This window comes from Brassica rapa, chromosome A08 (assembly GCF_000309985.2).
Source record: "Brassica rapa cultivar Chiifu-401-42 chromosome A08, CAAS_Brap_v3.01, whole genome shotgun sequence".
Classification (NCBI taxonomy): domain Eukaryota; kingdom Viridiplantae; phylum Streptophyta; class Magnoliopsida; order Brassicales; family Brassicaceae; genus Brassica; species Brassica rapa.
The window spans coordinates 13,341,661-13,357,360 of NC_024802.2; the positions used below are offsets into that span (position 1 = coordinate 13,341,661).

Here is a 15,700-nt window from a genome sequence, read left to right on the forward strand (position 1 = left end):
TGATTACTATGAGACTTTCATGTGGTTTAGTGTAAAAATAAATAAAAGATTTGCAAATACCAAACTGGCAAACCATTATTTACGTTATGCTGCTATAAAAGAAAGTTTAAGTTACCTCTTCTTAGAGAACTAACTATTTCATTGTTAGAACTTCAAAATCCTCCGCCGGTGAGGAACCATCAGATAATAAATCTTGAAATTGTTTGAGAGATTTAACATTTAAATATTCTTAGAACACTATCTAAACAAAAATAACTTTAAAATTGTCTAACTAGCGCCAAACCAATAAAAACTAGAAAAATATAACCCTATACTAATATATATCTAATTTGAAGAAAATGAAGATCTCTCAAAGAGATTCTAGGCAATAAAATAAGTAGAGTTGAATTTTTTTTTAAGTAAGAGGATGTAATTTAAAATGGATATCTCATTTGAGGTACTCAAAAAAAATCCAAAGACACTTGTTAAAAAATATTTAAAATTTTATAAAAATATTATAAATGGCGAGATACTCTTGCGAGTATCTAACCACTAATAATGTTCTAAGTCTTTTGTATTGTTGAAATCATATCTCTAGTTGCCTTTGTTAATTATAGTCAAATATTATTCTAATATTGATTACAATGTAAAACAATTCTCCTAATATTTGAAATGAATGAAATTAGCACAAGTCCGGTCTTAAGATTTTAGTGGTTAAATATAATTTAATAAGTTTAATGATTTTTCTTTTACAATTTAAGTTTATACCTATGTATGTAAACCCTTCAAATTTGGGGGACCAACAATAGTGTTCACATTGTAATGTCCAAGACCCGTCCTGGTTGGCTACTATATCAATGGAAACAAATCAATTTGAAATACCAACAAATATATAGGATATACATATCTGTTAACTTTTTTGGCATATGTATTGACTATTGACTATACTTATTTGCTTTCTGTTGAAGATTACTGGGACGCTAAGTATCTGAACTTCTTTGTCCAAAACAATTAAGGTAAAAACTATATCAAAGCAAACAAATCATTTTGAAATACATATAGGATATATACATATCTGAACTCTTTTGGCATATATATTGACTACTGACAATACTTATTTACTTTCTATTAAAGATTACTGGGGCGATAAGTATCAGAACTTCTTTGTACAAAATAATTAAGGTAAGAATTTATTATATAGTCTTTTTTTTTTTGTTAGTTCACTATATCAAGAACATAAGAAAAATAGTATAAATATTATTTGAAACCCATAATTATCATCAAAGTGATTCTTTAGTTCCGCAATGAAGCTTCTGTTGCTGCTGCTGCTTGCCTTCTTCTGCCTTTCTCTATCAAGTTGTTCCCCTTCTTATCCTCTGATTTTCATATACGATTATTGTTCTTATGTTAAATTGAATATCCTATAAGGTTTCTCTATCAACATATATGCTTGTACATGGTATTAAAGAAAAATAAATAATTAACATAACATAATTTTGCATGAAAACGTTTTGCAGGGTGTGAAGAAAAGTACGTACCTTATGATTACTCGGCAACGATAGAGGTAAGCAATTATGCGTTCTTTCAGAAATGTTTATTATGAAGTTCTGTTATTTAATTGCTTTTGTTCTGGTGCAGTGTCTAGGGAACCCTAATAAACCACAGTACAATGGAGGAATCATCGTGAACCCTGACCTACAAAATGGTTCACAGGGCTGGTCACAACTGGGAAACGCCAAAGTCGATTTCACAGAATTTGGAGGCAATAAGTTTGTTATTGCACGAGGGAGGAATCGATCTTATGATAGCGTCTCTCAAAAGGTTTATTTGGAAAAGGGACTTCTCTACACTTTCTCTGGTACATATAATTTCAATTTTTTGTTTCGTGGCTCACACTCTTTAGAATTTTGGAAGCATTGTGCCAGCTAAGTGTTATATGTTACTTGTAGCTTGGTTACAAGTAAGCCAAGGGAACGCTCCTGTGAGAGCCGTCTTCAAGAAGAATGGTGAATATAAGCTTGCCGGTTCAGTTATTGCTGAATCCAAATGCTGGTCCATGCTCAAAGGTGGTCTCACTGTTGATGAATCTGGTCCTGCCGATCTCTTATTTGAGGTATCTTCATATACAAACATAGTTGTGGTCTAGATTGTTTGTCTAAGGAAAAACTATACAACTATAATATATTTTTTTTAAGGAATATTGCAACAAGAAGACTAAACTTTATTTTTGAAAAGGAAGGATTTATTTGGCAAAACACGTAAGGGAGTTGTTAATAAGGAGCTAATGTTCAAATAGAATCAGTCCCCTTTTTGGGTGGAAAAGTAATTTCTGATTTATGCTTCTATACATTTTAAAACTTCAAAAATAAAACGTTACATGTAACTGGAAACAGAGAAACTGACCAATGATGATTCTTATTGACTTATTGTCATGGTCATGTATAGAGCGAGGACACAAGCGCTGAGATTTGGGTGGACAGCGTCTCGTTGCAACCATTCACACAAGAAGAGTGGAACTCTCACCACGAGCAGAGCATTAACATGAAGAGGAAAGGAGCCGTGAAGATCAGAGCCGTAAACAGCGCCGGTGAGCCAGTACCAAACGCCACCATCTCCATCTTACAGAACAAACTCGGGTTCCCATTCGGGTGCGCGGTAGAAAGTAACATACTTGGGAACCAAGCATACCAAGACTGGTTCACTAAGAGATTCACCGTGACAACTTTCGGGAACGAGATGAAATGGTACAGCACGGAAGTTGTAAGAGGCAAAGAGGATTACTCGACCGCAGACGCGATGGTGAAATTGTTCCAGCAACATGGGATCGCTATCCGTGGCCACAATATTATATGGGACAACCCAATTTATCAACCTAGTTGGGTGAAGGCTTTGAGCGTATCCGATCTCTACAACGCCGTGAAGAGAAGGGTTTTCTCGGTGGTCACAAGGTACAAAGGCCAGCTTGCGGGTTGGGACGTTGTGAATGAGAATCTTCATTTCTCATTCCTTGAGAGCAAGTTTGGTCCCAAAGCCTCTTACAACGTCTTTGCGCAGGCGCATGCCCTTGATCCAACGACTACAGTGTTTATGAATGAATACAATACGTTAGAGCAACCGGGGGACCCAGTTGCTACTCCAGCAAGGTATTTGCAGAAGCTTAGAGAGCTTCAATCTATTCATGTGGCCGGAAACATTCCTTTAGGGATCGGTCTTCAGTCTCATTTCAGTACTCCTAACATTCCGTATATGAGATCAGCTCTTGACACTCTTGCTGCCACTGGTTTGCCTATTTGGCTCACTGAGGTCGACGTCGCAGCTCCTCCAAATGTTCAGGTAACTCATATATAATATTCGTTTATAAGCCCAACGAAAAATTACGTCCCATTCAGTATAGCATGGCCAGATCTGAAATGTGGGGACATTTTAAGGTTAATTTTAATAAAATAAAGTTTTTGATAATTTGGGGCATTTGATTTATGCATACGAACTTTTTAAAATTTAAAAGCTAATGCAAATGTTTCATCCGGTTGTGTCCAGAACCAACACTGCCATTTTGCTCATATTTGTCTGATGTTCGTGTTTCTTGCAGGCCAATTATTTCGAGCAAATCTTAAGGGAAGGTCACGCACATCCGCAAGTGAAAGGAATGGTGACATGGGCAGGTTATAATCCAAAAGGTTGCTATCGAATGTGCCTCACTGATGGCAACTTCAGGAACCTACCCACCGGAGACGTTGTGGACAAACTTCTGCGAGAGTGGGGAGGGCTTAGTGGGCAAACAACAGGTTTAACTGATGCTGATGGATTCTTTGAAGCTTCACTCTTCCATGGTGACTACAATCTCGATATTTCTCACCCTCTCACCAATTCCACAGCTTCTCACAGCTTTAAGTTGACTTCTGAGGATTCCAATCCATCTCCTTCAGTCTTTCGTGTTTGAGACGCTAAGTTTACAACTACTTTGTAATGGAATAGTGTGCTTTTTAATTTTTGTCTTGTGTGAGGAAACTCAGAGGGTTATTATTATACATAAACACCAATAGGTTGGTTTACTAAAGTTTAAGCCCTTGATAACATCTATCAATCAATAATATATACTTATAAGCAATTCCAATATTTAATTTAAGTTTTTTTTTTGTCATCAACTTATACAGATTCATACTAACTCTAATCCAATATCAATACTATTAAAATAGAAGTAACTTTATCTATTTAAAAATATTCTAGGTGTAACCATTACATTTAATTAGCTTTCATATTATTTCTATCTATATCTAACTTAATTATTATTAAATATATATCATATCCTAAAATTAATGACCTAAATAACTAATATATTGTTTTTTTAATAATGAATTCAATTTATATTAACTCTATAACTAATCAATATTTTTTATTAATATATAAAATTATATATACATATTAATTCATATATATATATAACTATATTTTAATCCAAATGCAAGAAACAAATTCACAAACCCTCAGAAAATACATAATTATTAAAATTAGATATATATATATATATATATATATATTTGATAAAATAAATATTAAGAGTTAGTTAATATTAATACTTAATGATATGATGAAACATGTTACTATTGATATTTTTATGAATATAATTTTACAAGTTATTCCAACAAACATGTAAAATATTTATCAAATGTGAAAGTAATTAAACAAAACATAAAACACATTTTAAGTTTGGCTTGGGCGTTCATATACCCGTTGGGATACGGGTTGGGTATTTTGAATTTGGTTTTATTTATATCACATCATAGGTTTCATTCTCGTAGATTTGTTAGTAGAGATCAAAATCAAATATAACACATCGGTTTTGATTCTAATTTGTATTCATATTAAAATACATAAAATAACCATACATTGTTTGCATTCTTTTTATATTGGTTCGATTCAGATATATCCGAAGTTAAATCCATTTTTTTTAAACATAAGAAGTAAATATTTATTTTTATAAAAGACTTATTGAAAAGTTAAATATTTATTTTTAATTATAATTTCAAAATAAATATATAATTGAATATTTGAAAGAAATATTTATATTTGTGATTTATTTGGACAATAAGATCAGTTTTCTAGATTTTTCGGTTTTTTGGATTCAGCTTATTACACTTCGGAATATGTTTTGTAGCACCCTCTTACATAGGACCGGATACGGATCGGGTTCTTTGGTTTGGTTCGTGATGTATTTTGTTTTCGACACATTTCAATATTTTTTTCTAAAGTGTTTTCGAGTATTTATCGAGTCCTTTTAGTCAATTTTGAGTTATTACATGTCAGGAGTTGCATTGGATGGGATATCGATCATTTGGAGCAAAAGAGGCGGAAAAAAAAGAAATGGGAGATTTTCAGAACAGAGCAGCCGTTTTCAAAATGCACAGCTGCTCTGGCGACTGAGATTTTTAAGAAAGTTTTCAATATTTAGGGATTTTTACCTAGGGATTCTCCTTTTTCCTTATGAGTCATACAGACCTGCAAATATATTGTTTTCTATTATTTTCATCAGGGAGCTACCTTTTGAGAGAGATTGATAGGACATTTATCGAATTTGAAAAAGAGTCAGAAGAAATGGCTAGAAAGCTTATAATCTTGTTAAGGGAGAAGAATCTCTACACACTCTTGAGAAAAATCCTGAACCCTATATTTATTCTTACAATCTATTTCATCATGTTTTCTTCATCATCTATCACTATGTTTTCTTTGTTTTCTCTGTTCATGGCTGAGTAGTCAGCTTGCTTAGTCTAGGGTGTTAGAGTGTTTAGATCGATGAGCTAAATACAAATAAGATCATTGTTTGACTGTCTCCATTCATGATTATGCTTATTGTCTGCATTAAACTAATCATTTACTGTTTGAAACTAGGTTTAATCTAATCATCAAAAGTGCTTAGGTTGCTAGAAACAATAAGAATGGAAAACTTGTCCCTAACCAGCGAAAGTAGATGTTAGGGTAACTTGTGAACAAATCGAATCTGAGCAATAATGTTTGTCATCTTTCTCTAATCCAAATGATAGTTTAGAAGTTAGATTTTTTTTGATAAAAGATGAGACATTTCGAGTTCTAAACTTGTTTGAAATCGTTTCTTGAATAGTTATTTGGCTCATGATCGCTAGACACCCGATTCATCACTCTAGGCCTAGCACTTTATCTCCTTGATTTTTACATGGTATTAATCCTGATATTTATTTACTTTCGTTACATAAATCATCAACCAAATCGATTTGTCTAAGCTAATTTATTTCACTCTGAAAGAATGTAGTGTAACCGTTAATCTCTGTGGATTCGACCCCTAGAATATTATTTGGTTTGCTGTGCACTTGCAATAGATTTATAGGGTTTTAAAACCTGAGATGAAATTTCGTGTATCAGTTCGGTTCGTACTTTGGTTTACGGATTTTATGCACAAGCATACTTTAAATAAAGAAAAAATGTGATTATATGTACAGAAAAATTATTCTGCGTTTTCAGAAAATGCGGTTCAAAATCTAGTTAGCTGTTAAGCTTGTAGGAAGCTAAACTAATCATATCACTACATATGGGCACTCGTAGTAAATAATAATGAATAATCGAGTGTTGATTAAGTGTAGTTAAATGGTCAACTGTTTCTTTCCAGAATGTATGGGAAATTTAATTGGGTCATATTAGAATATTGATGAATCATTTAAAAAAAAAATTGAATGAAACATGCATGTCCTTTATATGTATCAAATGATAGAACATCTCTTTATACACAAGTTTATATGGGAAGTTAACAGTCTTTTGTCTCCCAGCCACAGCCACTCCCAGTACCGTTATCGAGTTGCTCAGCAAAATAAGGTTAGAAATTTAAAACAGGATACCTGCAATCTCGGTCATATCCAAACCTAAGAGATAAGACTGTTGGGGTCAAAAACGGTAATCTGGAAATCAATGTCCAGAATTGCTAAACTATTTTCAAAAAAACTTGATTCAAAATAACTTCGGAAAAAACTTTGCTTCGGAGTACAAGAGGTTACGAACATCACAGAAAAACCGAGACCATCCTAGTCTCGTCGGTACAAATATAATAAATGCCAAAACGAGTCTCGTAGGGCGGTACAAATTATATCCGAATCTGAAGTGTTAATTAGCCGAACTCGAAGCCCGAAAAAACAGAAAAAAAAATGCAAAACCGATCCGAATGTCAAAATTAATCACAAATAAAAATATTTGAGACATAAATATGTACTTCAAATATTCAGTCCTATATTTATTTTGAAATGATATATAAAAATAAGTATTTTAAGTTTTAAATAAGATACCTTAAATATCAAACTCAATACAAATAAGTATTTATTTTTACGTTTTGCTTTTTAATTTTGGATTTGACTTCAGATAAATCCGAACCAATCCAATTTAACCCGAAACCGAATGATATATTGTTATTTTATTGGTTTTAGGATGTGATACAAATTAGAACAAAAACCGATATGTTATATCCGAACTCGATCCATACTTACAAATTTACCAGAATGAGGTCTAGGATGTGATGTAAATTAGAACTGAAATTCAAAGTACCAACCAGTCTTATATTAATTTTATTTATAGTTTAAAGCTTTAAATAATAATATGAATTTATTATTAATTGTTTTATTGGAGAAAAAATATTTTGTGATAATATAAATTAATATATGTCGTTCAACATGTTTCATACTATAAATATTTATATGTTTATTAAATAACCCGTAAAAACTGTAATCGTAAAACTTACTTATATTTCTATGTACCTCATAATCAAATAATACTAATATAAACTAAATTTAGTATTGCATTTTTATCACATTCAATATATTAAATATATTTTAATAACTAATTAAAATATGTATATTAAAATATAAAGTTTCCATTATTTTAAATATCTTATTTTATTATTTTATTTTAATAAATTGGAATATGTCAACATTAATGAATATATTTCATTCTGTATATGTACTTATTTTATTTTTATATTTTTAAAATAGTCAAAAAGTATATGAATTTCTTTTATATTTATTGATTGTTGTAGTAACTTAATTATGAATATAAGTTATGTATATATAAATATTATAGAAATGTTATTTCTTATTCTATAAATCAAAAAAGAATTAATATTAATTTATAGTAAAATAGCTAATATTAATTACGAATTTTTTATTATTTAAAAATAATGTTAGAAAATATATATTTATATTTTAAATAAAAAAATTATTAAAATTTAATCTTTGAAAAGATATTTAAGAAAATATTTTTGAGATTTCATTTTTGAAAATATTTAAATAATATGTTAAGTTAATATGTATGCTTAATAATAAATAAGTTAGTTGTAGACAAAATAATACGAATGTAAATAAATTTAATGGTCCAACTTAGATTATTTGTAAATAGATTTTTATTACTTCTGTTTTAATAGTATGGAAAAATACATGAACCTCCTTTTCAAATAACTATGAAAAGATCTTATAACAAGTATAGTCAAACTTCTATTTTTGTTAATTCATTGTATCAAGACCGTAAAACAAATAGTATAAATATTATTAAAAATTCTTAAACATCGCTTCTGTTTTAATAGTATAGAAATGTATCTTAACCTCCTTTTCATATAATTATGAAAAAATCTTATAAAAGTACAGTCAAACTTCTATTTTTGTTAATTCACTGTATCAAGACCGTAAAACAAATAGTATAAATATTACTAGAAACTCTTAAGCATCATCAAGCGAATTTTTAGTTCCGCAATGAAGCTTCTTTTGCTACTGCTTGCCTTCTGCTGCCTTTCTCTATCAAGTTGTTCCCCTTCTTGTCCTCTGATTTTCATAAATTATTATTGTTGTTATGTTAAATTGAATCTCCTATAAGGTTTCTCTATCAATATATATTTTTAATGCTTGTACGTAGTAAGAACTTTTGAATTTCTTATTATTAACGAAAAATAAATAATTAATATAACATAATTTTGTATGAAAATTTTTTGCAGGGTGTGAAGAAAAGAACGTACCATATGATTACTCGGCAACGATAGAGGTAAGCAATTATGTGTTCTTTCAGACATGTTCATTATAAAGTTCTGTTTTTGATTATCTTTTTGTTCTGGTGCAGTGTCTAGGGAACCCTAATAAGCCACAGTACAATGGAGGGATCATCGTTAACCCTGACTTACAAAATGGTTCTCAGGGATGGTCACAAATGGGAAACACCAAAGTCGATTTCACAGAATTTGGAGGCAATAAGTTTGTTATTGCACGAGGGAGGAATCAATCTTATGATAGCGTCTCACAAAAGGTTTATTTGGAAAAGGGACTTCTCTACACTTTCTCTGGTAGATAAAATTTTGAATTTGTGTTTCTTGGCTCACATTCTTTAGAAAGCAAGCATTGTGCCAAGTATCGTCTAACGTGTTTTATGTAACTTGTAGCATGGTTACAAGTAAGTAAAGGGAATTCTCCTGTGAGAGCCGTTTTCAAGAAGAATGGTAAATATAAGCATGCCGGTTCAGTTATTGCTGAATCCAAATGCTGGTCCATGCTCAAAGGTGGTCTTACTGTTGACGAATCTGGTCCTGCCGATCTCTACTTTGAGGTATCTTCATATACAAACATAGTAAATTAGTAATGGTCTAGATTGTTTGTCTAAGAAAACTACTACTTTTAATATATTCTTAAAAGGAAAGTTGCAATACGACACCAAAGTTTATTTTTAAAAAGGAAGAATTTTTTTGAAAAGTAATTTATGATTGAGAAATTTTTAGGATAACACTAATTTTTTTATTATAAATATAACACACAAAAATCCAAATGACCATAATATTTAATTAAAAAAATAAAACAACACTTATATCTCTAGGGTTAATTAATCTACACTTAAGGTTAGATTTGAGGGACGGAGTTTAGGCTTTTTTTTAATATTATTCAAAATTTAAAATAATAATTTTTTAAAAGTTTCAAAAATAATTTTAGGATTTCAAAAGAAATTTTTGAAAAAAAATATATTCGAATTGAAAAAATATTTAGAATTAAAAATATTTTTTATTATTTATTTATATTTATATATCTTAAAATAATGGTAGAAAGGTCTTTTATCTCTTTATTTAAACTTCTTTTTATCATTTTTTATTTTCAAAAAAGAATTAAAAAAAGGTCATTTATTTATTTATTTGCTCTTTTGGTCAAAAACACTTATTTTATGGTCTTTTGGGAGATTTGCTATGATTTATGGTTCTTTTCATTTTAAATGTGAAAAGGAAAACGTTACATTTAAGTGGAAACAGAGAAACTGACCAATGATGATTCTTACTGACTTATTGTCATGTGTAGAGCGAGGACACAACCGCTGAGATTTGGGTTGACAGCGTCTCGTTGCAACCATTTACACAAGAAGAGTGGAGCTCTCACCACAAGCAGAGCATTGACATAACGAGGAAAGGAGCCGTGAGGATCAGAGCCGTAAACAGCGCCGGTGAGCCAGTACCAAACGCAACCATCTCAATCTTACAGAACAGACTCGGGTTCCCATTCGGGTGCTCGGCAGGAAGTAACATACTTGGGAACCAAGCCTTCCAAGACTGGTTCACTAAGAGATTCACCGTGACAGTTTTCGAGAACGAGATGAAATGGTACAGCACGGAAGTTGTAAGAGGCAAAGAGGATTACTCAACCGCAGACGCGATGGTAAGATTATTCAAGCAGCATGGGATCGCTATACGTGGCCACCATATTATATTGGACGACCCTAAATATCAACCTAGTTGGGTGACGGCATTGAACGGACCCGATCTCTACAACGCCGTGAAGAGAAGGGTTGACTCGGTGGTGTCAAGGTACAAAGGCCAGCTCGCTAGTTGGGACGTTGTGAATGAGAATCTTCATTTCTCGTTCTTTGAGAACAAGATGGGCCCTAAAGTCTCCTATAACGTCTTTGAGCAGGCGCATGCTGTTGACCCAACGACTACAATGTTTATGAATGAATTCAATACGTTAGAGCAACCAGGGGATGCGGTGTCTAGTCCAGCAAGGTATTTGCAGAAGCTTAGAGAGCTTCAATCTATTCGTGTCCCCGGAAACATTCCTTTAGGGATCGGTCTTGAGTCTCATTTTTTCAACACTCCTAACATTCCGTATATGAGATCAGCTCTTGACACTCTTGGTGCCACTGGTTTGCCTATTTGGCTCACTGAGGTCGACGTCGCAGCTCCTCCAAATGTTCAGGTAACTGAAATATATTTAAGGGTTATAAATATTTTAACGTTAGTCTTAATAACAATATTTTTTTTTTACAATTTGAGAAAATCTTGGGGGTAAATGTTTCATCCGTCTGTGCTTAGAATCGGCTCTGCTCTTATAAGGGCTACTGGAAATCCTGTCCCATGTTGTTCCGCTCTGTCTGATATCTGAGTTTCTTGCAGGCCAATTATTTCGAGCAGGTCCTTAGGGAAGGCCACGCACATCCGAAAGTGACGGGAATGGTGACGTGGTCAGGTTATAATCCAAGAGGTTGTTTCCGAATGTGCCTCACCGATGGCAACTTCAGGAACCTACCAACCGGAGACGTTGTGGACAAACTTCTGCGAGAGTGGGGAGGGCTTCGTGGGAAAACCACAGGTTTAACTGATGCTGATGGATATTTTGAAGCTTCACTCTTTCATGGTGACTATGATCTCAGTATTGCTCACCCTCTCACCAATTGCACAGCTTCTCACAGCTTTAAGTTGACTTCTGATGATTATCACCCATCTCCTACTGTCGTTCGTGTTTGAGACGCTAAGTTTAAGTTTACAACTACTTTGTAACTGAGTAGCTTGATTTTAAATTGTAGCCTTCTGTGAAGAAACTCCCGAGGGTTATTATTATTCACAAACACCATTAAGTTGGTTTACTAAAGTTTAAGCCTTGGTAGCATCTATCAGTCAATAATACTAATAACCAACTTCGATGTATAACCGATTTAAGACTTTTATTTCTTATATTTCTGATCCAACATTGGTTGTTAAACTCGTAGGAAGTTAAACAAATCAAACTACTACATATGGGCACTCGTAGTAAATAAAATATTTTTGAAGAATGCATGGACCAAGTGTAGTTAAATGGTCAACTATTTTTGAAGAATGCATGGATTTGGGTCAGATTAGAAAATTGAATGAAACATGTATTGTCCTTTCTATGTGAAATGATATAAAATCTCTTTCTTTTTTCTTGGTAAAAATATAAAATCTCTTTATATGCACGTTTATGTAGGAACTAGGAAGACAGTCTTCTGTCTCCCAGGCACTGCGAGTGCCGTTTCTTACCCATGGTAATATAGACATTTACCATGAGTCCATAGATCTATAAATTTGTTTTATTGTTTTAAAGGTCCATTTCAATCGGTTAAATTATCAAAAAAGACTATAATTAAGTAAATATAATTTACTTATTAAAAGACAAGACAATAAGAAATATGTATTTTCATCACTAGTTTTGAGATATTTTTTTTCTATTTGTTTCAGACCAAATTAAAAGAAATGCAATGAAAAAAAATATAGAAAATAGTTATAAAATGGTCCATATTTCATGTTTCGTCCAAGACTATTATATTGGTTAAGACGGCACTGCCTATTTCCACTACCACTATTGAGTTACTCAGAAAAATAAGATAAGGAATCGTATCTTGCATTTTGTTCCACACAGTCAACTTTTGTTCCACACAGTCAACTGTTATTTATCATAAACAAAAGGATTTATTGTTTATCTTTAGGTTCACTGTATCTTCCTATATGCCTTACAAAGGTTTATATGCCTAATCATTGTCTAACAAGAAAGCCTCTCTGCATTTTATTCAAAAATAATAATAATAATAATGAGTTTACTAATTTGATTGCTTAACAGGCAAAATACACTGAATAAATTTTTTTTTTGATAAACTTTCTTGGCTATCCGGTTAACCTCTAATCCGAAAACGCACTATTCTACATGATCTGAATTTGAATATTTTTTGACTTATACCAAAAGATTGATAGATTTACGGTCCATCATATTAACCAATTTAGACCGAAATTCAATTCTAGACTTACCAAATAGCGATAACTTAGTTTTGAGCGGATATCAAATTTAAAACCGATGGATTTATGCCGAGTCCTAAAAAATTACTATACCACTTCTTGGTTAATATTATAGAAAAGAGTGGACTTATCTGGGAAGCCCACTTGCATCCTGCGGTGGAAGGCATCACATTCACCGATAAAGATTTCAACGACATAGAGACAGGCGATGTGATTGACAAGTTGCTCAAGGCGTGGACCAAAAAATTACAAAGAAGAGATGTATCATTGTTGCATAGACATTACGACGTGAATGTAATTAATAAGTCATCCACTATTTATAAAGAGCTTGTTTACGGTCCACATGTTTGAGCTTGGAGGTAACTAGCTAGGGAGATGGGTCAGCTCCAGGTGGTTAGAGTTGTAATTAATGCTTAAAATTACAAATAATTAATCTGTAAGATATCATATAATGAGATAAAACTTGAAAATTCATCTTTTGTTTTGAATTTGCAAAAGTGTAGTACTGGGTCGAAGTGCGTGTTCTTGCACGTGCCCACCTGTGTGTATTTGTTGAACCTTGCGTATTTCCTTTTTACATGCACACGTGCCTACTTGCTGCTCGCGTGACTGATTTTGCTAGCTATCGAATTCCTTCGTTATAATTCATACTAGAGATTGACCCGCACGCCCGTGCGGGTGTTAATTTTTACTTTCTTATAAATCGATATTTTATTTTTATGATTAGTATTATATATTTTATATGTGTCATAATATAATTAATTGCATAAGTACTTTTAGATTTCTATACATCATAATCGAACCTGAATCAAATAGAGTAATATGATTACTTTTGGTTATTTGGTTATTTTTAGTTTAGTTTGAATTCAACATACCCGAATTGAATCGGTTAATATTCTTACTTTTCATACAAATATCCGTACCGGCGTCAAATACATTAGTTTTTGGATATTTGTAGGTTTGTATATATCAAGACTGAATTCATCTCGACCCGATTCGAAACACACATGAAAATTTATAATACCGAAATGAAGTCTAGTTTCAAAACTCAAAAAGCATGATAACCCACAGAAATAACTCGTAGCTGAATAGTTATCCGAATGTCCATGTCTAACCGATACATAAGTAAATAAAAAAAATTGTTAACCATTTTGAATTCTTATCACAAATAGAGTGGTTTCATTCAAATATGTCGAATTATTATAGTTAATATGTAAATAATCCTGGCAAAATATTATAGTAAATATAATTAATGAGATAGTTAAAAAGTGAGAAAATGAATGTAAAAGATAAAATAAAAAAAATTGAAAACAAATAAGTTTTGTTTTTCATGTCACTATTATATATCATATATATGTCATCATATAATTAATCATATTTTATATGTACCATAATATAAGTAATCATATAATTAATATTATTTTATACATACTATCATATAAATAATCACATATATTATATTTATAAACTTAATATGAAATATAAAAACCATAATTTAAGTTGGTGTTTTTAATTAAGTTATGTATTGTATTTTTCTTATATATAGTGAAAATATTTTTTAAATGGCTATTGGAAAATATTTTAGTAAATTTTTTTAAAATATATATATATATATTTGAATCAATTATTTATATAAATTAATTTTAAATTATTATTTTGATTTGAATTTTGTATAGAAATAATTAAAATTGAGAAAAATGAATGCAAAAGATAAAATAAAAATTGAAAACAAATAAATTTTGTTTTGTACTTCTGTAATAAATGATATTAACTTATTTAGTAAATATAATAGATGAAGGGTTAGAATTGATTAACAATATAATAAAAATCTTTTAAAAAATCAATTAAGATAAGCAAGTATTATTTTCTACTGCTATCCATGTTTCCAAACAATTCTCATTTATACTACTATCCATGTTTCTAAACAATTCTCATTTATACTACTATCCAAGTTTCCAAACAACTCTCAAATGTACTTCAGTTTTAATAATATAGATATCAATCAAAATTCATTTGTTCTTATTTTCTTAAAAAACTTACATGGCATGTGTGCCAAAACAGAGATGCACTTACATAGCTATCGAATTCCTTCGTTATAATTTATATCAATCAAAATTCATCTGCAACTACATTTTGTTCTCCAGGAATCCATCCAAAGAGATTTCATCAAATCCTTAGGCAAGCTCGAAGACATCATAACTCCATAAATTTCTGGAAGGAGGTTCAACTCAAACAAAAAAAAATTCTGGAAGGAAGTCTCCTTTTTATGCAATTTATGTGTTCCTCGGAGTTAGCTTCCATCCTGAGTTTAGAGACCCCCAGTTCCCTGCATTTGTAAAGTTCTCCATGCGTGGCGAGTCCTTCAGCCACTAGTGGTGAACTTTCTATTAGTATGACACTTACAATAAATCAACGTACTGAATTTTCACTCTGTGTACTTAGATATGCGACGTTTGTTTATTTTAATGTAGCTTAAATGTATAAATCACCAGGATCAAATGAAAAATGTATGACCACGAACGCTGCATGTCATTTCCATGTTACATACTGGCATTGTAAGAAAAGAGTAACAAAGTATGACAGAATTCACATGTTGCGAACTTGCAAAAAACGCTCGAGTGTGCCTGAATAACGCCGACTTTTCATGTCAATTAGCTTTTTTTTTTTGAA

General features: G+C 31.6%; 2 protein-coding genes across 2 annotated transcripts; both read left to right on the forward strand.

Moving 5' to 3' along the window:
* Positions 1 to 199: 199 nt before the first annotated feature.
* On the forward strand, positions 200 to 7,188 carry LOC103834457 (endo-1,4-beta-xylanase 5). Its single transcript, XM_009110523.2, has 6 exons — positions 200 to 1,335; positions 1,497 to 1,543; positions 1,618 to 1,837; positions 1,929 to 2,092; positions 2,425 to 3,312; positions 3,569 to 7,188. Exons 1-6 carry the CDS (start codon positions 1,284 to 1,286, stop codon positions 3,917 to 3,919), a joined length of 1,722 nt encoding a protein of 573 aa, XP_009108771.2. The 5' UTR covers positions 200 to 1,283; the 3' UTR covers positions 3,920 to 7,188.
* A 411-nt stretch (positions 7,189 to 7,599) lies between these two features.
* Positions 7,600 to 14,335, forward strand: LOC103834458 (endo-1,4-beta-xylanase 5). Its single transcript, XM_009110524.2, has 6 exons — positions 7,600 to 8,784; positions 8,975 to 9,021; positions 9,097 to 9,316; positions 9,413 to 9,576; positions 10,311 to 11,201; positions 11,399 to 14,335. Exons 1-6 carry the CDS (start codon positions 8,736 to 8,738, stop codon positions 11,747 to 11,749), a joined length of 1,722 nt encoding a protein of 573 aa, XP_009108772.2. The 5' UTR covers positions 7,600 to 8,735; the 3' UTR covers positions 11,750 to 14,335.
* The last annotated feature ends 1,365 nt before the right edge of the window (positions 14,336 to 15,700 follow it).

What these genes read in the sequence shown, in the direction of transcription:
- LOC103834458 (XM_009110524.2), top strand. Translation starts at nt 8,736, where the DNA reads ATGAAGCTTCTTTTGCTACTGCTTGCCTTCTGCTGCCTTTCTCTATCA. An exon ending in CTGCTGCCTTTCTCTATCAA is followed by an intron (nt 8,785 to 8,974) that starts GTTGTTCCCCTT and finishes AATTTTTTGCAG; the next exon opens with GGTGTGAAGAAAAGAACGTA. An exon ending in CTGCCGATCTCTACTTTGAG is followed by an intron (nt 9,577 to 10,310) that starts GTATCTTCATAT and finishes TGTCATGTGTAG; the next exon opens with AGCGAGGACACAACCGCTGA.
- LOC103834457 (XM_009110523.2), top strand. Translation starts at nt 1,284, where the DNA reads ATGAAGCTTCTGTTGCTGCTGCTGCTTGCCTTCTTCTGCCTTTCTCTA. An exon ending in CTTCTGCCTTTCTCTATCAA is followed by an intron (nt 1,336 to 1,496) that starts GTTGTTCCCCTT and finishes AACGTTTTGCAG; the next exon opens with GGTGTGAAGAAAAGTACGTA. An exon ending in CTGCCGATCTCTTATTTGAG is followed by an intron (nt 2,093 to 2,424) that starts GTATCTTCATAT and finishes GGTCATGTATAG; the next exon opens with AGCGAGGACACAAGCGCTGA.